At 46.2% G+C, this 26,421-nt stretch overlaps 1 protein-coding gene across 1 annotated transcript; it reads right to left on the reverse strand.

The window, feature by feature from the left end:
• Nucleotides 1-13: 13 nt before the first annotated feature.
• On the reverse strand, nucleotides 14-26,421 carry LOC135567410 (serine hydroxymethyltransferase, cytosolic-like; the record flags this gene model as incomplete). The annotated part of the gene is made up of 7 exons (XM_065014809.1): nucleotides 14-1,192; nucleotides 2,339-2,449; nucleotides 8,773-8,889; nucleotides 10,974-11,096; nucleotides 23,726-23,839; nucleotides 24,966-25,178; nucleotides 26,325-26,421. Coding segments are annotated over 7 exons (948 nt in total), but the record flags the coding sequence as incomplete, so codon positions are not given.

The raw sequence follows: 26,421 nt of genomic DNA on the forward strand, positions 1-26,421 counted from the left end.
GTAGAGACCGAGGTGTGTTCCACATCTTTGAGTTTTATTGGTGTTGGGTTTCATTACATTAAACTGTTAAGGCAGAGAAGGAAACACAGTCAGTCAAACTGTTAAGGCAGGGGACAAACCGGTCAGTCAAACTGTTAAGGCAGGGGACAAACCGGTCAGTCAAACTGTTAAGGCAGGGGACAAACCGGTCAGTCAAACCGTTAAGGCAGAGGACAAACCAGTCAGTCAAACCGGTAAGACAGAGGACAGCAGAGAAGGAAACAGTCAGTCAAACCGTTAAGACAGAGGACAAACCAGTCAGTCAAACCGTTAAGGCAGAGGACAAACCAGTCAGTCAAACCGGTAAGACAGAGGACAGCAGAGAAGGAAACAGTCAGTCAAACCGGTAAGGCAGAGGACAAACCAGTCAGTCAAACCGTTAAGACAGAGGACAAACCAGTCAGTCAAACCGTTAAGGCAGAGGACAAACCAGTCAGTCAAACCGTTAAGACAGAGGACAGCAGAGAAGGAAACAGTCAGTCAAACCGTTAAGACAGAGGACAGCAGAGAAGGAAACAGTCAGTCAAACCGTTAAGGCAGAGGACAAACCAGTCAGTCAAACCTTTAAGGCAGGGGACAAACCAGTCAGTCAAACCGTTAAGGCAGAGGACAAACCAGTCAGTCAAACCGTTAAGGCAGGGGACAAACCAGTCAGTCAAACCGTTAAGACAGGGGACAAACCAGTCAGTCAAACCGTTAAGGCAGAGGACAAACCAGTCAGTCAAACCGTTAAGGCAGGGGACAAACCAGTCAGTCAAACCGTTAAGGCAGAGGACAAACCAGTCAGTCAAACCGTTAAGGCAGAGGACAAACCAGTCAGTCAAACCGTTAAGACAGGGGACAGCAGAGAAGGAAACAGTCAGTCAAACCGTTAAGACAGAGGACAGCAGAGAAGGAAACAGTCAGTCAAACCGGTAAGGCAGAGGACAGCAGAGGTATGATGAGGTGACATGAAAACATTTCATCTTGAAAACAGGTCTTTAAAGTTCCTCCAGACCAGGCATGGGGAACCCCCCAGCGAAAGCTTCCACCTCCCCCCTCAGCTCTGATACCCTCTCCTGGTGCTTCCCCTCCCCTGCCAGGGCCTCCTTAAACTCCTTCAGGGTCGCCTTGGGCTGCAGAGAGGCCTGGAGGTCCAGGGTCATCTGGATACCTGTAAGGAGAACGAGGGGTGAGAGGTCAAGGGGTTAGAGGTGGCCTTGGTCTGCTAGCTGGACATCTAGGGTCAGCACTATGTCTATAGACACAGAGGTCAGGGGGTTAGAGGTGGCCTTGGTCTGCTAGCTGGACATCTAGGGTCAGCACTATGTCTATAGACACAGAGGTCAGGGGGTTAGAGGTGGCCTTGGTCTGCTAGCTGGACATCTAGGGTCAGCACTATGTCTATAGACACAGAGGTCAGAGGTTAGAGGTGGCCTTGGTCTGCTAGCTGGACATCTAGGGTCAGCACTATGTCTATAGACACAGAGGTCAGGGGGTTAGAGGTGGCCTTGGTCTGCTAGCTGGACATCTAGTGTCAGCACTATGTCTATAGACACAGAGGTCAGGGGGTTAGAGGTGGCCTTGGTCTGCTAGCTGGACATCTAGGGTCAGCACTGTCTATAGACACATAGGTCAGGGGGTTAGAGGTGGCCTTGGTCTGCTAGCTGGACATCTAGGGTCAGCACTATGTCTATAGACACAGAGGTCAGGGGGTTAGAGGTGGCCTTGGTCTGCTAGCTGGACATCTAGGGTCAGCACTGTCTATAGACACAGAGGTCAGGGGGTTAGAGGTGGCCTTGGTCTGCTAGCTGGACATCTAGGGTCAGCACTATGTCTATAGACACAGAGGTCAGGGGGTTAGAGGTGGCCTTGGTCTGCTAGCTGGACATCTAGGGTCAGCACTATGTCTATAGACACAGAGGTCAGGGGGTTAGGGGTGGCCTTGGTCTGCTAGCTGGACATCTAGGGTCAGCACTATGTCTATAGACACAGAGGTCAGGGGTCAGGGGGTTAGAGGTGGCCTTGGTCTGCTAGCTGGACATCTAGGGTCAGCACTATGTCTATAGACACAGAGGTCAGGGGTTAGGGTGGCCTTGGTCTGCTAGCTGGACATCTAGGGTCAGCACTATGTCTATAGACACAGAGGTCAGGGGTCAGGGGGTTAGAGGTGGCCTTGGTCTGCTAGCTGGACATCTAGGGTCAGCACTATGTCTATAGACACAGAGGTCAGGGGGTTAGGGGTGGCCTTGGTCTGCTAGCTGGACATCTAGGGTCAGCACTATGTCTATAGACACAGAGGTTAGGGGTCAGGGGTCACCTCTGTGGATGAACTCTGCGACCTTCCTGAAGTCGTCTTCAACCATTCCTCTGGAGGTCAGAGCAGGAGAGCCGAACCTCAGACCGCTGGGACGCAGCGCACTCTTATCACCTACACACACACACACACACACACACACACACACATTATGTATATACACACACACACATTATGTATATACACACACACACACATTATGTATACACACACACATTATGTATATACATACACACACATTATGTATACACACACACACACACATTATGTATACACACACACACACACATTATGTATATACACACACACACACATTATGTATACACACACACACACATTATGTATATACACACACACACATTATGTATACACACACACACACACATTATGTATACACACACACACAAATTATGTATATACGCACACACACATTATGTATACACACACACATTATGTATACACACACACACACATTATGTATATACACACACACACATTATGTATACACACACACACATTATGTATACACACACACACACATTATGTATATACACACACACACATTATGTATACACACACACATTATGTATACACACACACACACACATTATGTATACACACACACACACACATTATGTATATACACACACACACACACACACATTACGTATATACACACACATGTACAGACAACTGGGGACACAGAGCACTCTGACCACCTACAGAGGACTGTGTCTGTTACTATATACAGACAACTGGGGACACAGAGCACTCTGACCACCTACAGAGGACTGTGTCTGTTACTATATACAGACAACTGGGGACACAGAGCACTCTGACCACCTACAGAGGACTGTGTCTGTTACTATATACAGACAACTGGAGACACAGAGCACTCTGACCACCTACAGAGGACTCTGTCTGTTACTATATACAGACAACTGGGGACACAGAGCACTCTGACCACCTACAGAGGACTGTGTCTGTTACTATATACAGACAACTGGGGACACAGAGCACTCTGACCACCTACAGAGGACTGTGTCTGTTACTATATACAGACAACTGGGGACACAGAGCACTCTGACCACCTACAGAGGACTGTGTCTGTTACTATATACAGACAACTGGGGACACAGAGCACTCTGACCACCTACAGAGGACTGTGTCTGTTACTATATACAGACAACTGGGGACACAGAGCACTCTGACCACCTACAGAGGACTGGGGACACAGAGCACTCTGACCACCTACAGAGGACTGTGTCTGTTACTATATACAGAGGACTGGGGACACAGAGCACTCTGACCACCTACAGAGGACTGTGTCTGTTACTATATACAGACAACTGGGGACACAGAGCACTCTGACCACCTACAGAGGACTGTGTCTGTTACTATATACAGACAACTGGGGAGACAGAGCACTCTGACCACCTACAGAGGACTGTGTCTGTTACTATATACAGACAACTGGGGACACAGAGCACTCTGACCACCTACAGAGGACTGTGTCTGTTACTATATACAGACAACTGGGGAGACTGAGCACTCTGACCACCTACAGAGGACTGTGTCTGTTACTATATACAGACAACTGGGGACACAGAGCACTCTGACCACCTACAGAGGACTGTGTCTGTTACTATATACAGACAACTGGGAGACAGAGCACTCTGACCACCTACAGAGGACTGTGTCTGTTACTATATACAGACAACTGGGGACACAGAGCACTCTGACCACCTACAGAGGACTGTGTCTGTTACCATATACAGACAACTGGGGACACAGAGCACTCTGACCACCTACAGAGGACTGTGTCTGTTACTATATACAGACAACTGGGGACACAGAGCACTCTGACCACCTACAGAGGACTGTGTCTGTTACTATATACAGACAACTGGGGACACAGAGCACTCTGACCACCTACAGAGGACTGTGTCTGTTACCATATACAGACAACTGGGGACACAGAGCACTCTGACCACCTACAGAGGACTGTGTCTGTTACTATATACAGACAACTGGGGACACAGAGCACTCTGACCACCTACAGAGGACTGTGTCTGTTACTATATACAGACAACTGGGGACACAGAGCACTCTGACCACCTACAGAGGACTGTGTCTGTTACTATATACAGACAACTGGGACACAGAGCACTCTGACCACCTACAGAGGACTGTGTCTGTTACTATATACAGACAACTGGGGACACAGAGCACTCTGACCACCTACAGAGGACTGTGTCTGTTACTATATACAGACAACTGGGGACACAGAGCACTCTGACCACCTACAGAGGACTGTGTCTGTTACTATATACAGACAACTGGGGACACAGAGCACTCTGACCACCTACAGAGGACTGTGTCTGTTACTATATACAGAGGACTGTGTCTGTTACTATATACAGACAACTGGAGACACAGAGCAGTCTGACCACCTACAGAGGACTGTGTCTGTTACTATATACAGACAACTGGGGACACAGAGCACTCTGACCACCTACAGAGGACTGTGTCTGTTACTATATACAGACAACTGGGGACACAGAGCACTCTGACCACCTACAGAGGACTGTGTCTGTTACCATATACAGACAACTGGGGACACAGAGCACTCTGACCACCTACAGAGGACTGTGTCTGTTACTATATACAGACAACTGGGGACACAGAGCACTCTGACCACCTACAGAGGACTGTGTCTGTTACTATATACAGACAACTGGGGACACAGAGCACTCTGACCACCTACAGAGGACTGTGTCTGTTACTATATACAGACAACTGGGGACACAGAGCACTCTCACCACCTACAGAGGACTGTGTCTGTTACCATATACAGAGGACTGTGTCTGTTACTATATACAGACAACTGGAGACACAGAGCACTCTGACCACCTACAGAGGACTGTGTCTGTTACCATATACAGACAACTGGGGGGACAGAGCACTCTGACCACCTACAGAGGACTGTGTCTGTTACTATATACAGACAACTGGGGACACAGAGCACTCTGACCACCTACAGAGGACTGTGTCTGTTACTATATACAGACAACTGGAGACACAGAGCACTCTGACCACCTACAGAGGACTGTGTCTGTTACTATATACAGACAACTGGGGACACAGAGCACTCTGACCACCTACAGAGGACTGTGTCTGTTACCATATACAGAGGACTGTGTCTGTTACTATATACAGACAACTGGAGACACAGAGCACTCTGACCACCTACAGAGGACTGTGTCTGTTACCATATACAGACAACTGGGGGGACAGAGCACTCTGACCACCTACAGAGGACTGTGTCTGTTACTATATACAGACAACTGGGGACACAGAGCACTCTGACCACCTACAGAGGACTGTGTCTGTTACTATATACAGAGGACTGTGTCTGTTACTATATACAGACAACTGGGGACACAGAGCACTCTGACCACCTACAGAGGACTGTGTCTGTTACTATATACAGACAACTGGAGACACAGAGCACTCTGACCACCTACAGAGGACTGTGTCTGTTACTATATACAGACAACTGGGGACACAGAGCACTCTGACCACCTACAGAGGACTGTGTCTGTTACTATATACAGACAACTGGGGACACAGAGCACTCTGACCACCTACAGAGGACTGTGTCTGTTACTATATACAGACAACTGGGGACACAGAGCACTCTCACCACCTACAGAGGACTGTGTCTGTTACCATATACAGAGGACTGTGTCTGTTACTATATACAGACAACTGGGGACACAGAGCACTCTGACCACCTACAGAGGACTGTGTCTGTTACTATATACAGACAACTGGAGACACAGAGCACTCTGACCACCTACAGAGGACTGTGTCTGTTACCATATACAGACAACTGGGGACACAGAGCACTCTGACCACCTACAGAGGACTGTGTCTGTTACTATATACAGACAACTGGGGACACAGAGCACTCTGACCACCTACAGAGGACTGTGTCTGTTACTATATACAGACAACTGGAGACACAGAGCACTCTGACCACCTACAGAGGACTGTGTCTGTTACTATATACAGACAACTGGGGACACAGAGCACTCTGACCACCTACAGAGGACTGTGTCTGTTACTATATACAGACAACTGGGGACACAGAGCACTCTGACCACCTACAGAGGACTGTGTCTGTTACTATATACAGACAACTGGGGACACAGAGCACTCTGACCACCTACAGAGGACTGTGTCTGTTACCATATACAGACAACTGGGGACACAGAGCACTCTGACCACCTACAGAGGACTGTGTCTGTTACTATATACAGACAACTGGGGACACAGAGCACTCTGACCACCTACAGAGGACTGTGTCTGTTACTATATACAGACAACTGGGGACACAGAGCACTCTGACCACCTACAGAGGACTGTGTCTGTTACTATATACAGACAACTGGGGACACAGAGCACTCTGACCACCTACAGAGGACTGTGTCTGTTACTATATACAGACAACTGGGGACACAGAGCACTCTGACCACCTACAGAGGACTGTGTCTGTTACTATATACAGACAACTGGGGACACAGAGCACTCTGACCACCTACAGAGGACTGTGTCTGTTACTATATACAGACGACTGGGGACACAGAGCACTCTGACCACCTACAGAGGACTGTGTCTGTTACCATATACAGACAACTGGGGACACAGAGCACTCTGACCACCTACAGAGGACTGTGTCTGTTACTATATACAGACAACTGGGGACACAGAGCACTCTGACCACCTACAGAGGACTGTGTCTGTTACTATATACAGACAACTGGGGACACAGAGCACTCTGACCACCTACAGAGGACTGTGTCTGTTACTATATACAGACAACTGGGGACACAGAGCACTCTGACCACCTACAGAGGACTGTGTCTGTTACCATATACAGACAACTGGGGACACAGAGCACTCTCACCACCTACAGAGGACTGTGTCTGTTACTATATACAGACAACTGGGGACACAGAGCACTCTGACCACCTACAGAGGACTGTGTCTGTTACTATATACAGACAACTGGGGAGACAGAGCACTCTGACCACCTACAGAGGACTGTGTCTGTTACTATATACAGACAACTGGGACACAGAGCACTCTCACCACCTACAGAGGACTGTGTCTGTTACTATATACAGACAACTGGGGACACAGAGCACTCTGACCACCTACAGAGGACTGTGTCTGTTACTATATACAGACAACTGGGGACACAGAGCACTCTGACCACCTACAGAGGACTGTGTCTGTTACCATATACAGACAACTGGGGACACAGAGCACTCTCACCACCTACAGAGGACTGTGTCTGTTACTATATACAGACAACTGGGGACACAGAGCACTCTGACCACCTACAGAGGACTGTGTCTGTTACTATATACAGACAACTGGGACACAGAGCACTCTCACCACCTACAGAGGACTGTGTCTGTTACTATATACAGACAACTGGGGAGACAGAGCACTCTGACCACCTACAGAGGACTGTGTCTGTTACCATATACAGAGGACTGTGTCTGTTACCATATACAGACAACTGGGGACACAGAGCACTCTGACCACCTAACAGAGGACTGTGTCTCCTACAGAGGACTGTGTCTGTTACTATATACAGACAACTGGGGACACAGAGGACTCTGACCACCTACAGAGGACTGTGTCTGTTACTATATACAGACAACTGGGGACACAGAGCACTCTCACCACCTACAGAGGACTGTGTCTGTTACTATATACAGACAACTGGAGACACAGAGCACTCTGACCACCTACAGAGGACTGTGTCTGTTACTATATACAGACAACTGGGGACACAGAGCACTCTGACCACCTACAGAGGACTGGGGACACAGAGCACTCTCACCACCTACAGAGGACTGTGTCTGTTACTATATACAGACAACTGGAGACACAGAGCACTCTGACCACCTACAGAGGACTGTGTCTGTTACTATATACAGACAACTGGGGACACAGAGCACTCTGACCACCTAACAGAGGACTGTGTCTGTTACTATATACAGACAACTGGGGACACAGAGCACTCTGACCACCTACAGAGGACTGTGTCTGTTACTATATACAGACAACTGGGGACACAGAGCACTCTGACCACCTACAGAGGACTGTGTCTGTTACTATATACAGACAACTGGGGACACAGAGCACTCTGACCACCTACAGAGGACTGTGTCTGTTACTATATACAGACAACTGGGAAGACAGAGCACTCTGACCACCTACAGAGGACTGTGTCTGTTACTATATACAGACAACTGGGGAGACAGAGCACTCTGACCACCTACAGAGGACTGTGTCTGTTACTATATACAGAGGACTGTGTCTGTTACTATATACAGAGGACTGTGTCTGTTAGTTACCTGGACAGGTGTTCTTGTTGCAGGCGATGGCAGCAGCTTCTAGAACCTTCTCAGCTCGTCCTCCGTCCGTCCCGTTGGGTCTCAGGTCCAGTAAGATCAGATGGTTATCAGAACCCCCTACAGCAACATTAACACAACCATACAACAACATTAACACAACCATACAACAACATTAACACAACCATACAACAACATTAACACAACCATACAACAACCATACAGCAACATTAACACAACATTAACACAACCATACAGCAACATTAACACAACATTAACACAACCCTAGAGCAGCATTAACACAACCATACAGCAACATTAACACAACCCTACAGCAACATTAACACAACCATACAGCAACATTAACACAACATTAACACAACCCTAGAGCAGCATTAACACAACCCTACGGCAACATTAACACGACCATACAGCAACATTAACACAACATTAACACAACCCTACAGCAACATTAACACAACCCTACAGCAACATTAACACAACCATACAGCAACATTAACACAACCATACAGCAACATTAACACAACCATACAGCAACATTAACACAACCATACAACAACATTAACACAACCATACAACAACATTAACACAACCATACAACAACATTAACACAACCATACAACAACCCTACGGCAACATTAACACAACCATACAACAACATTAACACAACCATACAACAACATTAACACAACCATACAACAACCCTACAGCAACATTAACACAACCATACAACAACATTAACACAACCATACAACAACCCTACAGCAACATTAACACAACCATACAACAACATTAACACAACCATACAACAACCCTACAGCAACATTAACACAACCATACAACAACATTAACACAACCATACAACAACCCTACAGCAACATTAACACAACCATACAACAACATTAACACAACCATACAACAACCATACAGCAACATTAACACGACCATACAACAACATTAACACAACCATACAACAACCATACAGCAACATTAACACGACCATACAACAACATTAACACAACCATACAACAACCCTACAGCAACATTAACACAACCATACAACAACATTAACACAACCATACAACAACCATACAGCAACATTAACACAACCATACAACAACATTAACACGACCATACAACAACATTAACACAACCATACAACAACCCTACAGCAACATTAACACGACCATACAACAACATTAACACAACCATACAACAACATTAACACAACCATACAACAACCCTACAGCAACATTAACACAACCCTACAGCAACATTAACACAACATTAACACAACCATACAGCAACATTAACACAACCATACAGCAACATTAACACAACATTAACACAACCATACAGCAACATTAACACAACATTAACACAACCCTAGAGCAGCATTAACACAACCATACAGCAACATTAACACAACCCTACAGCAACATTAACACAACCATACAGCAACATTAACACAACATTAACACGACCATACAGCAACATTAACACAACATTAACACAACATTAACACAACCATACAGCAACATTAACACAACATTAACACAACCCTAGAGCAGCATTAACACAACCCTACGGCAACATTAACACGACCATACAGCAACATTAACACAACATTAACACAACATTAACACAACCATACAGCAACATTAACACAACATTAACACAACCCTAGAGCAGCATTAACACAACCATACAGCAACATTAACACAACCCTACAGCAACATTAACACAACCATACAGCAACATTAACACAACATTAACACGACCATACAGCAACATTAACACAACATTAACACAACATTAACACAACCATACAGCAACATTAACACAACATTAACACAACCCTAGAGCAGCATTAACACAACCCTACAGCAACATTAACACAACCCTACAGCAACATTAACACAACCATACAGCAACATTAACACAACCATACAGCAACATTAACACAACCATACAGCAACATTAACACAACCATACAGCAACATTAACACAGGTTACAGTCTGTTAACCACAACCCTACAGCAACATTAACACAACCCTAGAGCAACATTAACACAACATTAACACAGGTTACAGTCTGTTAACCACAACCCTACAGCAACATTAACACAACCATACAGCAACATTAACACAACATTAACCCAACCATGACATTATTGTCTCACCGGTGACGATCTTGTACCCGTGGTTGATGAGGGCGTTGGCCATCGCTCTGCAGTTAGAGAGCACCTGGTACTGATACGCCTTGAACTCTGGGGTCAGAGCCTGCTTCAGGGCCACGGCCACACCTAGAGAAACATTAACCCTTAAACTGGGGCCATCGCTCTGCAGTTAGAGAGCACCTGGTACTGATACGCCTTGAACTCTGGGGTCAGAGCCTGCTTCAGGGCCACGGCCACACCTAGAGAAACATTAACCCTTAAACTCTGGGGCCATAGCTCTGCAGTTAGAGAGCACCTGGTACTGATACGTCTTGAACTCTGGGGTCAGAGCCTGCTTCAGGGCCACCGCCACACCTAGAGAAACATTAACCCTTAAACTCTGGGGCCATAGCTCTGCAGTTAGAGAGCACCTGGTACCGATACGCCTTGAACTCTGGGGTCAGAGCCTGCTTCAGGGCCACGGCCACACCTAGAGAAACATTAACCCTTAAACTCTGGGGCCATCGCTCTGCAGTTAGAGAGCACCTGGTACTGATACGCCTTGAACTCTGGGGTCAGAGCCTGCTTCAGGGCCACCGCCACACCTAGAGAAACATTAACCCTTAAACTCTGGGGCCATAGCTCTGCAGTTAGAGAGCACCTGGTACCGATACGCCTTGAACTCTGGGGTCAGAGCCTGCTTCAGGGCCACGGCCACACCTAGAGAAACATTAACCCTTAAACTGGGGCCATCGCTCTGCAGTTAGAGAGCACCTGGTACTGATACGCCTTGAAATCTGGGGTCAGAGCCTGCTTCAGGGCCACCGCCACACCTAGAGAAACATTCATACACATTAACACCCTAACCCTTAAACTCTGGGGTCAGAGCCTGCTCCACCTGGAGAAACATTAACCCTTAAACTCTGGGGTCAGACCCTGCTCCACCTAGAGAAACATTAACCCTTAAACTCTGGGGTCAGAGCCTGCTCCACCTGGAGAAACATTAACCCTTAAACTCTGGGGTCAGAGACTGCTCCACCTGGAGAAACATTAACCCTTAAACTCTGGGGTCAGAGCCTGCTCCACCTGGAGAAACATTAACCCTTAAACTCTGGGGTCAGAGCCTGCTCCACCTGGAGAAATACACAGTGCATTCAGAAAGTATTGAGACCAACTTGGCTTTTTCCACATTTTGTTACGCTGCAGCATCATTCTAAAGTGGATTCAATATTTTTTTCCCCTTATCAATTTACACACAATACCCCATAATGACATCCCAATACCCCATAATGACATCCCAATACCCCATAATGACATCCCAATACCCCATAATGACATCCCAATACCCCATAATGACATCCCAATAACCCATAATGACATCACAATACCCCATAATGACATCCCAATACCCCATAATGACATCACAATACCCCATGATGACATCCCAATACCCCATAATGACATCCCAATACCCCATAATGACATCCCAATACCCCATAATGACATCACACTACCCCATAATGACATCACACTACCCCATAATGACATCCCAATACCCCATGATGACATCACAATACCCCATAATGACATCACAATACCCCATGATGACATCCCAATACCCCATAATGACATCCCAATACCCCATAATGACATCACAATACCCCATGATGACATCCCAATACCCCATAATGACATCCCAATACCCCATAATGACATCCCAATACCCCATGATGACATCACAATACCCCATAATGACATCCCAATAACCAATAATGACATCCCAATACCCCATAATGACATCCCAATACCCCATAATGACATCACAATACCCCATGATGACATCACAATACCCCATAATGACATCACAATACCCCATGATGACATCACAATACCCCATAATGACATCACAATACCCCATGATGACATCACAATACCCCATAATGACATCACAATACCCCATAATGACATCACAATACCCCATGATGACATCACAATACCCCATAATGACATCACAATACCCCATAATGACATCCCAATACCCCATAATGACATCACAATACCCCATGATGACATCACAATACCCCATAATGACATCACAATACCCCATGATGACATCACAATACCCCATAATGACATCACAATACCCCATGATGACAAAGCAAAAACGGGTTTTTGGATTTTTTTTGCAAATGTATAAAAAATAAAAAACTGAAACATCACATTGACAAATTAAATTTGAAATATCACATTTACATAAGTATTCAGACCCTTTACTCAGTACTTTGTTGATGCACCTTTGGCAGCGATTACAGCCTCTAGTCTTCTTGGGTGTGATGCTACAACCTTGGCACACCTGTATTTGGGGAGTTTCTCCCGTTCTTCTCTGCAGATCCTCTCAAGCTCTGTCAGGTTGGACAGGGAGTGTCACTGCATAGCTATTTTCAGGTCTCTACAGAGATGTTCGATCAGGTTCAAGTCCGGGCTCTGGCTGGGCCATTCAAGGACATTCAGAGACTTGTCCCGAAGCCACTCCTGTGTTGTCTTGGCTGTGTGCTTAGGGGTCATTGTCCTGTTGGAAGGTGAACCTTCTCCCTAGTCTGAGGTTCTGAGCGCTCTGGAGCACCTTTTCATTAAGGATCTCTCTGCACTTTGCTCCGTTCATCTTTCCCTCGATCCTGACTAGTCTCCCAGTCCCTGCAGCTAAAAAACATCCCCACAGCATGATGCTGCCACCACCACGCTTCACCGTAGGGACGCTGCCACCACCGTGCTTCACCGTAGGGATGCTGCCACCACCGTGCTTCACCGTAGGGATGCTGCCACCACCGTGCTTCACCGTAGGGATGCTGCCACCACCGTAGGGATGCTGCCACCACCGTGCTTCACCGTCATGGTGCCAGGTTTCCTCCAGACATGAAGCTTAGCATTCATGCCAAAGACTTCAATCTTGGTTTTATCAGACCAAAGAATCTTGTTTCTCATGGTCTGTCCTTTAGTTGCCTTTTGGCAAACTCTAAGCGGGCTGTCATGTCCCTTTTACGGAGGAGTGGCTTCCGTCTGGCCACTCTACCATAAAGGCCTGATTGGTGGAGTGCTGCAGAGATGGTTGTCCTTCTGGAAGGTTCTCCACAGAGGAAATCTGGAGCTCTGCCAGAGACCATCGGGTCTTTGGTCACCTCCCTGACCAAGGCCCTTCTCCCACGATTGCTCAGTTTTCCTGGGCGGCCAGCTCTAGGAAGAATTTTGGGGGCTTCCAAACTTTTTCCATTTAGGTTTAACTTAACCTTTATTTAACTGGGCAAGTCAGTTAAGAACAAATCCTTATTTACAATGACGGCCTAGGAAGTGGGTTTAACTGGTCTAGGAACAGTGGGTTAACTGGTCTAGGAACAGTGGGTTAACTGGTCTAGGAACGGTGGGTTAACTGGTCTAGGAACGGTGGGTTAACTGGCCTAGGAACAGTGGGTTAACTGGTCTAGGAACAGTGGGTTAACTGGTCTAGGAACAGTGGGTTAACTGGTCTAGGAACAGTGGGTTAACTGGTCTAGGAACAGTGGGTTAACTGGTCTAGGAACAGTGGGTTTAACTGGTCTAGGAACAGTGGGTTAACTGGTCTAGGAACAGTGGGTTAACTGGTCTAGGAACAGTGGGTTAACTGGTCTAGGAACAGTGGGTTAACTGGTCTAGGAACAGTGGGTTAACTGGTCTAGGAACAGTGGGTTTAACTGGTCTAGGAACAGTAGGTTAACTGGTCTAGGAACAGTGGGTTAACTGGTCTAGGAACAGTAGGTTAACTGGTCTAGGAACAGTGGGGTTAACTGGTCTAGGAACAGTGGGTTAACTGGTCTAGGAACAGTGGGTTAACTGGTCTAGGAACAGTGGGTTAACTGGTCTAGGAACAGTGGGTTAACTGGTCTAGGAACAGTGGGTTTAACTGGTCTAGGAACAGTGGATTTAACTGGTCTAGGAACAGTGTGTTAACTGGTCTAGGAACAGTGGGTTAACTGGTCTAGGAACAGTGGGTTAACTGGTCTAGGAACAGTGGGTTAACTGGTCTAGGAACAGTGGGTTAACTGGTCTAGGAACAGTGGGGTTAACTGGTCTAGGAACAGTGGAACAGTGGGTTAACTGGTCTAGGAACAGTGGGTTAACTGGTCTAGGAACAGTGGGTTTAACTGGTCTAGGAACAGTGGGTTTAACTGGTCTAGGAACAGTGGGTTAACTGGTCTCTGGTCTAGGAACAGTGGGTTAACTGGTCTAGGAACAGTGGGTTAACTGGTCTAGGAACAGTGGGTTAACTGGCCTAGGAACAGTGGGTTAACTGGTCTAGGAACAGTGGGTTTAACTGGTCTAGGAACAGTGGGTTAACTGGTCTAGGAACAGTGGGTTAACTGGTCTAGGAACAGTGGGTTAACTGGTCTAGGAACAGTGGGTTAACTGGTCTAGGAACAGTGGGGTTAACTGGTCTAGGAACAGTGGGTTAACTGGTCTAGGAACAGTGGGTTAACTGGTCTAGGAACAGTGGGTTAACTGGCCTAGGAACAGTGGGTTAACTGGCCTAGGAACAGTGGGTTAACTGGTCTAGGAACAGTGGGTTAACTGGTCTAGGAACAGTGGGTTAACTGGTCTAGGAACAGTGGGTTAACTGGTCTAGGAACAGTGGGTTAACTGGTCTATTATTCAACCTTTATTTAACGAGGCAAGTCAGTTAAGAACAAATCCTTCTTTACAATGACGGCCTACCAAGTGGGTTTAACTGGTCTAGGAACAGTGGGTTAACTGGTCTAGGAACAGTGGGTTAACTGGTCTAGGAACAGTGGGTTAACTGGTCTAGGAACAGTGGGTTCAGGGGTAGAATGACAGATTATACTGTATATATATATATATTAATGACAGCCTACCAGGGAACAGTGGGTTCAGGGGTAGAATGACAGATTATACTGTATATATATATATATTAATGACAGCCTACCAGGGAACAGTGGGTTCAGGGGTAGAATGACAGATTATACTGTATATATATATATATTAATGACAGCCTACCAGGGAACAGTGGGTTCAGGGGTAGAATGACAGATTATACTGTATATATATATATATTAATGACAGCCTACCAGGGAACAGTGGGTTCAGGGGTAGAATGACAGATTATACTGTATATATATATATATAATGACAGCCTACCAGGGAACAGTGGGTTCAGGGGTAGAATGACAGATTATACTGTATATATATATATATTAATGACAGCCTACCAGGGAACAGTGGGTTCAGGGGTAGAATGACAGATTATACTGTATATATATATATATTAATGACAGCCTACCAGGGAACAGTGGGTTCAGGGGTAGAATGACAGATTATACTGTATATATATATATTAATGACGGCCTACCAGGGAACAGTGGGTTCAGGGGTAGAATGACAGATTATACTGTATATATATATATATTAATGACAGCCTAGGAACAGTGGGTTCAGGGGTAGAATGACAGATTATACTGTATATATATATATATTAATGACAGCCTACCAGGGAACAGTGGGTTCAGGGGTAGAATGACAGATTATACTGTATATATATATATATTAATGACAGCCTACCAGGGAACAGTGGGTTCAGGGGTAGAATGACAGATTATACTGTATATATATATATATTAATGACAGCCTAGGAACAGTGGGTTCAGGGGTAGAATGACAGATTATACTGTATATATATATATATATTAATGACAGCCTACCAGGGAACAGTGGGTTCAGGGGTAGAATGACAGATTATACTGTATATATATATATATTAATGACAGCCTACCAGGGAACAGTGGGTTCAGGGGTAGAATGACAGATTATACTGTATATATATATTAATGACAGCCTACCAGGGAACAGTGGGTTCAGGGGTAGAATGACAGATTATACTGTATATATATATATATAATGACAGCCTACCAGGGAACAGTGGGTTCAGGGGTAGAATGACAGATTATACTGTATATATATATTAATGACAGCCTACCAGGGAACAGTGGGTTCAGGGGTAGAATGACAGATTATACTGTATATATATATATTAATGACGGCCTACCAGGGAACAGTGGGTTCAGGGGTAGAATGACAGATTATACTGTATATATATATATATTAATGACAGCCTAGGAACAGTGGGTTCAGGGGTAGAATGACAGATTATACTGTATATATATATATATTAATGACAGCCTACCAGGGAACAGTGGGTTCAGGGGTAGAATGACAGATTATACTGTATATATATATATTAATGACAGCCTACCAGGGAACAGTGGGTTCAGGGGTAGAATGACAGATTATACTGTGTATATATATATATTAATGACAGCCTACCAGGGAACAGTGGGTTCAGGGGTAGAATGACAGATTATACTGTATATATATATATATATATTAATGACAGCCTACCAGGGAACAGTGGGTTCAGGGGTAGAATGACAGATTATACTGTATATATATATTAATGACAGCCTACCAGGGAACAGTGGGTTCAGGGGTAGAATGACAGATTATACTGTATATATATATATATTAATGACAGCCTACCAGGGAACAGTGGGTTCAGGGGTAGAATGACAGATTATACTGTATATATATATATATTAATGACAGCCTACCAGGGAACAGTGGGTTCAGGGGTAGAATGACAGATTATACTGTATATATATATATTAATGACAGCCTACCAGGGAACAGTGGGTTCAGGGGTAGAATGACAGATTATACTGTATATATATATTATACTGTACTATACTACCGTAACCCGGACGACGCTGGGCCAATTGTGCGCCGCCCTATTGCACTCCCAATCATGGCTGGTTGTGATACAGCCTGGAATCAAACCAGGGTCTGTAGTGAGGCCTCTAGCGCTGAGATGCAGTGGCTTAGACCGCTGCTCCACTCGGGAGTGATGGAGACCCACTGTGTTCAAATGCCGCAGATATATCCTTTTGGTACCTTTCCCCAGATCTGTGCCTCGACACAATCCTGTCATTATGGGGTATTGTGATGTCATTATGGGGTATTGTGATGTCATTATGGGGTATTGTGATGTCATTATCCCGTCTCGGAGCTCGACGGACAAAATGGTTTTACCTCATGGCTCGGTGTTTGCTCTGACATGCACAAACATCTCAAGGATGATCAATGGAAACAGGAAGCATCTGAGCTCAATTTCAAGTCTCATAGCAAAGGGTCTGAATACTTATGTAAATGAGGTATGTTTTTATTCTAATTATACATTTGCCAACAATTCTAAAAACCTGTTTTCACTTTGTCATTATGGAGCATCGTGATGTCATTATGGGGTATTGTGATGTCATTATGGAGTATCGTGATGTCATTATGGGGTATCGTGATGTCATTATGGAGTATCGTGATGTCATAATGGAGCATCGTGATGTCATTATGGAGTATCGTGATGTCATTATGGAGTATCGTGATGTCATTATGGAGTATCGTGATGTCATTATGGAGTATCGTGATGTCATTATGGAGTATCGTGATGTCATAATGGAGTATCGTGATGTCATTATGGAGTATCGTGATGTCATTATGGAGTATCGTGATGTCATTATGGAGTATCGTGATGTCATTATGGAGTATCGTGATGTCATTATGGAGTATCGTGATGTCATTATGGAGTATCGTGATGTCATTATGGAGTATCGTGATGTCATTATGGGGTATCGTGATGTCATTATGGAGTATCGTGATGTCATTATGGAGTATCGTGATGTCATTATGGAGTATTATGGAGTATCGTGATGTCATTATGGAGTATCGTGATGTCATTATGGAGTATCGTGATGTCATTATGGGGTATCGTGATGTCATTATGGAGTATCGTGATGCCATTATGGAGCATCGTGATGTCATAATGGAGCATCGTGATGTCATTATGGAGTATCGTGATGTCATTATGGAGTATCGTGATGTCATTATGGAGTATCGTGATGTCATTATGGAGTATCGTGATGTCATTATGGAGTATCGTGATGTCATAATGGAGCATCGTGATGTCATTATGGGGTATCGTGATGTCATTATGGGGTATCGTGATGTCATTATGGAGTATCGTGATGTCATTATGGAGTATCGTGATGTCATTATGGAGTATCGTGATGTCATTATGGAGTATCGTGATGTCATTATGGGGTATCGTGATGTCATTATGGAGCATCGTGATGTCATTATGGAGCATCGTGATGTCATTATGGAGTATCGTGATGTCATTATGGAGTATCGTGATGTCATTATGGAGTATCGTGATGTCATTATGGAGTATCGTGATGTCATTATGGAGTATCGTGATGTCATAATGGAGCATCGTGATGTCATTATGGAGTATCGTGATGTCATTATGGAGTATCGTGATGTCATTATGGAGTATCGTGACTGTACCTGTCATAGTGAGGTGTCCTGGTTACTGTACCTGTCATAGTGAGGTGTCCTGGTTACTGTACCTGTCATAGTGAGGTGTCCTGGTTACTGTACCTGTCATAGTGAGGTGTCCTGGTTACTGTACCTGTCATAGTGAGGTGTCCTAGCTACTGTACCTGTCATAGTGTGGTAGTGAGGTGTCCTGGCTACTGTACCTGTCATAGTGAGGTGTCCTGGTTACTGTACCTGTCATAGTGAGGTGTCCTGGCTACTGTACCTGTCATAGTGAGGTGTCCTGGTTACTGTACCTGTCATAGTGAGGTGTCCTAGCTACTGTACCTGTCATAGTGAGGTGTCCTGGTTACTGTACCTGTCATAGTGAGGTGTCCTGGTTACTGTACCTGTCATAGTGAGGAGTCCTAGCTACTGTACCTGTCATAGTGTGGTAGTGAGGTGTCCTGGCTACTGTACCTGTCATAGTGAGGTGTCCTGGCTACTGTACCTGTCATAGTGAGGTGTCCTGGTTACTGTACCTGTCATAGTGAGGTGTCCTGGTTACTGTACCTGTCATAGTGAGGTGTCCTGGTTACTGTACCTGTCATAGTGAGGTGTCCTGGTTACTGTACCTGTCATAGTGAGGTGTACTGGTTACTGTACCTGTCATAGTGTGGTAGTGAGGTGTCCTGGGTACTGTACCTGTCATAGTGAGGTGTCCTGGTTACTGTACCTGTCATAGTGAGGTGTCCTGGTTACTGTACCTGTCATAGTGAGGTGTCCTGGTTACTGTACCTGTCATAGTGTGGTAGTGAGGTGTCCTGGTTACTGTACCTGTCATAGTGAGGTGTCCTGGTTACTGTACCTGTCATAGTGAGGTGTCCTGGTTACTGTACCTGTCATAGTGAGGTGTCCTGGTTACTGTACCTGTCATAGTGAGGTGTCCTGGCTACTGTACCTGTCATAGTGAGGTGTCCTGGTTACTGTACCTGTCATAGTGTGGTAGTGAGGTGTCCTGGCTACTGTACCTGTCATAGTGTGGTGTCCTGGCTACTGTACCTGTCATAGTGAGGTGTCCTGGTTACTGTACCTGTCATAGTGTGGTAGTGAGGTGTCCTGGGTACTGTACCTGTCATAGTGAGGTGTCCTGGTTACTGTACCTGTCATAGTGAGGTGTCCTGGTTACTGTACCTGTCATAGTGAGGTGTCCTGGTTACTGTACCTGTCATAGTGAGGTGTCCTGGTTACTGTACCTGTCATAGTGAGGTGTCCTGGCTACTGTACCTGTCATAGTGAGGTGTCCTGGTTACTGTACCTGTCATAGTAAGGTGTCCTGGCTACTGTACCTGTCATAGTGAGGTGTCCTGGTTACTGTACCTGTCATAGTGGTGTCCTGGTTACTGTACCTGTCATAGTGAGGTGTCCTGGTTACTGTACCTGTCATAGTGTGGTAGTGAGGTGTCCTGGCTACTGTACCTGTCATAGTGTGGTGTCCTGGCTACTGTACCTGTCATAGTGAGGTGTCCTGGTTACTGTACCTGTCATAGTGTGGTAGTGAGGTGTCCTGGCTACTGTACCTGTCATAGTGAGGTGTCCTGGTTACTGTACCTGTCATAGTGAGGTGTCCTGGTTACTGTACCTGTCATAGTGTGGTAGTGAGGTGTCCTAGCTACTGTACCTGTCATAGTGTGGTAGTGAGGTGTCCTAGCTACTGTACCTGTCATAGTGAGGTGTCCTGGCTACTGTACCTGTAATAGTGAGGTGTCCTGGCTACTGTACCTGTCATAGTGTGGTAGCGAGGTGTCCTAGCTACTGTACCTGTCATAGTGTGGTAGTGAGGTGTCCTGGTTACTGTACCTGTCATAGTGAGGTGTCCTGGTTACTATACCTGTCATAGTGTGGTAGTGAGGTGTCCTAGCTACTGTACCTGTCATAGTGTGGTAGTGAGGTGTCCTGGCTACTGTACCTGTCATAGTGTGGTAGTGAGGTGTCCTGGCTACTGTACCTGTCATAGTGTGGTAGTGAGGTGTCCTGGCTACTGTACCTGTCATAGTGTGGTAGTGAGGTGTCCTGGCTACTGTACCTGTCATAGTGTGGTAGTGAGGTGTCCTAGCTACTGTACCTGTCATAGTGAGGTGTCCTGGTTACTGTACCTGTCATAGTGAGGTGTCCTGGTTACTGTACCTGTCATAGTGTGGTAGTGAGGTGTCCTAGCTACTGTACCTGTCATAGTGAGGTGTCCTGGTTACTGTACCTGTCATAGTGTGGTAGTGAGGTGTCCTAGCTACTGTACCTGTCATAGTGTGGTAGTGAGGTGTCCTGGCTACTGTACCTGTCATAGTGTGGTAGTGAGGTGTCCTGGCTACTGTACCTGTCATAGTGTGATAGTGAGGTGTCCTGGCTACTGTACCTGTCATAGTGTGGTAGTGAGGTGTCCTGGTTACTGTACCTGTCATAGTGAGGTGTCCTGGCTACTGTACCTGTCATAGTGTGGTAGTGAGGTGTCCTGGTTACTGTACCTGTCATAGTGAGGTGTCCTGGTTACTGTACCTGTCATAGTGTGGTAGTGAGGTGTCCTGGTTACTGTACCTGTCATAGTGGTGTCCTGGTTACTGTACCTGTCATAGTGTGGTAGTGAGGTGTCCTAGCTACTGTACCTGTCATAGTGGTGTCCTGGTTACTGTACCTGTCATAGTGAGGTGTCCTGGCTACTGTACCTGTCATAGTGTGGTAGTGAGGTGTCCTGGCTACTGTACCTGTCATAGTGTGGTAGTGAGGTGTCCTGGCTACTGTACCTGTCATAGTGGTGTCCTGGTTACTGTACCTGTCATAGTGAGGTGTCCTGGCTACTGTACCTGTCATAGTGTGGTAGTGAGGTGTCCTGGCTACTGTACCTGTCATAGTGTTGTAGTGAGGTGTCCTGGCTACTGTACCTGTCATAGTGTGGTAGTGAGGTGTCCTGGCTACTTTACCTGTCATAGTGAGGTGTCCTGGCTACTGTACCTGTCATAGTGTGGTAGTGAGGTGTCCTGGTTACTGTACCTGTCATAGCGTGGTGTCCTGGTTACTGTACCTGTCATAGCGTGGTGTCCTGGCTACTGTACCTGTCATAGTGAGGTGTCTTGGTTACTGTACCTGTCATAGTGTGGTGTCCTGGCTACTTTACCTGTCATAGTGGGGTGTCCTGGTTACTTTACCTGTCATAGTGTGGTAGTGAGGTGTCCTGGTTACTGTACCTGTCATAGTGAGGTGTCCTGGCTACTGTACCTGTCATAGTGAGGTGTCCTGGCTACTTTACCTGTCATAGTGTGGTAGTGAGGTGTCCTGGTTACTTTACCTGTCATAGTGAGGTGTCCTGGTTACTGTACCTGTCATAGTGAGGTGTCCTGGCTACTGTACCTGTCATAGTGTGGTAGTGAGGTGTCCTGGCTACTGTACCTGTCATAGTGAGGTGTCCTGGTTACTGTACCTGTCATAGTGAGGTGTCCTGGTTACTGTACCTGTCATAGTGAGGTGTCCTGGTTACTGTACCTGTCATAGTGGTGTCCTGGCTACTGTACCTGTCATAGTGAGGTGTCCTGGTTACTGTACCTGTCATAGTGAGGTGTCCTGGTTACTGTACCTGTCATAGTGAGGTGTCCTGGCTACTGTACCTGTCATAGTGAGGTGTCCTGGCTACTGTACCTGTCATAGTGAGGTGTCCTGGCTACTGTACCTGTCATAGTGTGGTGTCCTGGTTACTGTACCTGTCATAGTGTGGTGTCCTGGCTACTGTACCTGTCATAGTGTGATAGTGAGGTGTCCTGGTTACTATACCTGTCATAGTGAGGTGTCCTGGCTACTGTACCTGTCATAGTGTGGTAGTGAGGTGTCCTGGCTACTGTACCTGTCATAGTGAGGTGTCCTGGCTACTGTACCTGTCATAGTGAGGTGTCCTGGCTACTGTACCTGTCATAGTGTGGTAGTGAGGTGTCCTGGTTACTGTACCTGTCATAGTGAGGTGTCCTGGTTACTGTACCTGTCATAGTGAGGTGTCCTGGTTACTGTACCTGTCATAGTGAGGTGTCCTGGTTACTGTACCTGTCATAGTGAGGTGTCCTGGTTACTGTACCTGTCATAGTGTGGTGTCCTGGCTACTGTACCTGTCATAGTGAGGTGTCCTGGTTACTGTACCTGTCATAGTGAGGTGTCCTGGTTACTGTACCTGTCATAGTGAGGTGTCCTGGCTACTGTACCTGTCATAGTGAGGTGTCCTAGCTACTGTACCTGTCATAGTGTGGTTGTTCCTAGTTAATATCCACCTTAGAGATGTCTGTGTAGGTGCCTGTATATAAAGCCAATATAGGTGTCCAGAGAAGTGCCTGTACCTGCGATGGCGTGGTTGTGGGGTCCTCCCTGTAGTCCTGGGAACACTGCCTGGTTGATGAGAGACTCCAGATTATACAGAGTCTCCTTTCCCTTAGGGTCCACACTACGTATTCCTGGAGGACAGGGATACAGAGAGAGACCAGCATGACACACACACTAAACCCCACAGAGAGAGAGAGAGAGACCAGCAAGATACACACACTAAACCCCACAGAGAGAGAGAGAGAGACCAGCATGATACACACACTAAACCCCACAGAGAGAGAGAGAGAGACCAGCAAGATACACACACTAAACCCCACAGAGAGACCAGCATGACACACACACTAAACCCCACAGAGAGACCAGTATGATACACACACTAAACCCCACAGAGAGAGAGACCAGCATGACACACACACTAAACCCCATAGAGAGAGACCAGCATGATACACACACTAAACCCCACACAGAGAGAGAGACCAGCATGATACACACACTAAACCCCACAGAGAGACCAGCATGATACACACACTAAACCCCACAGAGAGAGAGAGACCAGCATGATACACACACTAAACCCCACAGAGAGAGAGACCAGCATGATACACACACACTAAACCCCACAGAGAGACCAGTATGATACACACACTAAACCCCACACAGAGAGAGACCAGCATGATACACACACTAAACCCCACAGAGAGACCAGCATGATACACACACTAAACCCCATACAGAGAGAGAGACCAGCATGATACACACACACTAAACCCCACAGAGAGAGACCAGCATGATACACACACTAAACCCCACAGAGAGACCAGTATGATACACACACTAAACCCCACAAACCCCCACAGAGAGACCAGCATGATACACACACACTAAACCCCACAGAGAGAGAGACCAGCATGATACACACACACTAAACCCCACAGAGAGAGAGAGAGAGAGAGAGAGAGACCAGCATGATACACACACTAAACCCCACAGAGAGAGACCAGCATGATACACACACTAAACCCCACAGAGAGACCAGCATGATACACACACTAAACCCCACAGAGAGAGAGAGAGACCAGCATGACACACACACACTAAACCCCACAGAGAGACCAGCATGATACACACACACTAAACCCCACAGAGACCAGCATGATACACACACACTAAACCCCACAGAGAGACCAGCATGATACACACACTAAACCCCACAGAGAGAGAGAGACCAGCATGGTACCCCCCTCCTCTCCGTACCCTTTCTGTAGAAGATGACCCCGGAGCGACAGCCCCGCAGCGTCTTGTGGGTTGTCGTGGAGACCACGTCACAGTACTCGAACGGAGACGGGACGACCCCGGCCGCCACCAGTCCGCTGATGTGTGCCATGTCGGCCAATAGGAAAGCTCCGTTCTCATCGGCGATACGACGCAGCCGAGCGTAGTCGAGGTTACGGGAATAACAGCTGGTACCTGGAGAGAAGAACGGAACGATTAACAGGAAACGGGCTCATTTTTTAAAACCTCATCTTCTCAGCACCATTCCCAACATCAACTGTGAAAATGACAGATTTCAATGTTTTGTATTTAAAAAGATGCCAGGCCCAAATTATACAACAGGAGATTCTGTGTCTGGGAAACCAGGCCCAAATGATACAACAGGAGATTCTGTGTCTGAGAAACCAGGCCCAAATGATACAATGTCAACAGGAGATTCTGTGTCTGAGAAACCAGGCCCAAATGATACAACAGGAGATTCTGTGTCTGGGAAACCAGGCCCAAATGATACAATGTCAACAGGAGATTCTGTGTCTGAGAAACCAGGCCCAAATGATACAACAGGAGATTCTGTGTCTGGGAAACCAGGCCCAAATGATACAATGTCAACAGGAGATTCTGTGTCTGGGAAACCAGGCCCAAATGATACAATGTCAACAGGAGATTCTGTGTCTGAGAAACCAGGCCCAAATGATACAACAGGAGATTCTGTGTCTGGGAAACCAGGCCCAAATGATACAACAGGAGATTCTGTGTCTGAGAAACCAGGCCCAAATTATACAACAGGAGATTCTGTGTCTGGGAAACCAGGCCCAAATGATACAACAGGAGATTCTGTGTCTGAGAAACCAGGCCCAAATGATACAATGTCAACAGGAGATTCTGTGTCTGAGAAACCAGGCCCAAATGATACAACAGGAGATTCTGTGTCTGGGAAACCAGGCCCAAATGATACAATGTCAACAGGAGATTCTGTGTCTGAGAAACCAGGCCCAAATGATACAACAGGAGATTCTGTGTCTGGGAAACCAGGCCCAAATGATACAATGTCAACAGGAGATTCTGTGTCTGGGAAACCAGGCCCAAATGATACAATGTCAACAGGAGATTCTGTGTCTGAGAAACCAGGCCCAAATGATACAACAGGAGATTCTGTGTCTGGGAAACCAGGCCCAAATGATACAACAGGAGATTCTGTGTCTGGGAAACCAGGCCCAAATGATACACCAGGAGATTCTGTCCCCGAACAGAGAGGATCTATAGTCTGATTGGACACACTGGTGGTGTGTGTGTGTATATGATGATGATGATGATGATGATGATGATGATGGTGTGTGTTACCTGCGATGATCAGTCTAGGGTGGAACAGCCGGGCGTTCTCCTCCAGTCGGTCGTAGTTGATGAGACCAGTGTCTGGATCCACCTGATACAACACAGA

Source organism: Oncorhynchus nerka, unplaced genomic scaffold, assembly GCF_034236695.1.
Source record: "Oncorhynchus nerka isolate Pitt River unplaced genomic scaffold, Oner_Uvic_2.0 unplaced_scaffold_2086, whole genome shotgun sequence".
NCBI lineage: Eukaryota > Metazoa > Chordata > Actinopteri > Salmoniformes > Salmonidae > Oncorhynchus > Oncorhynchus nerka.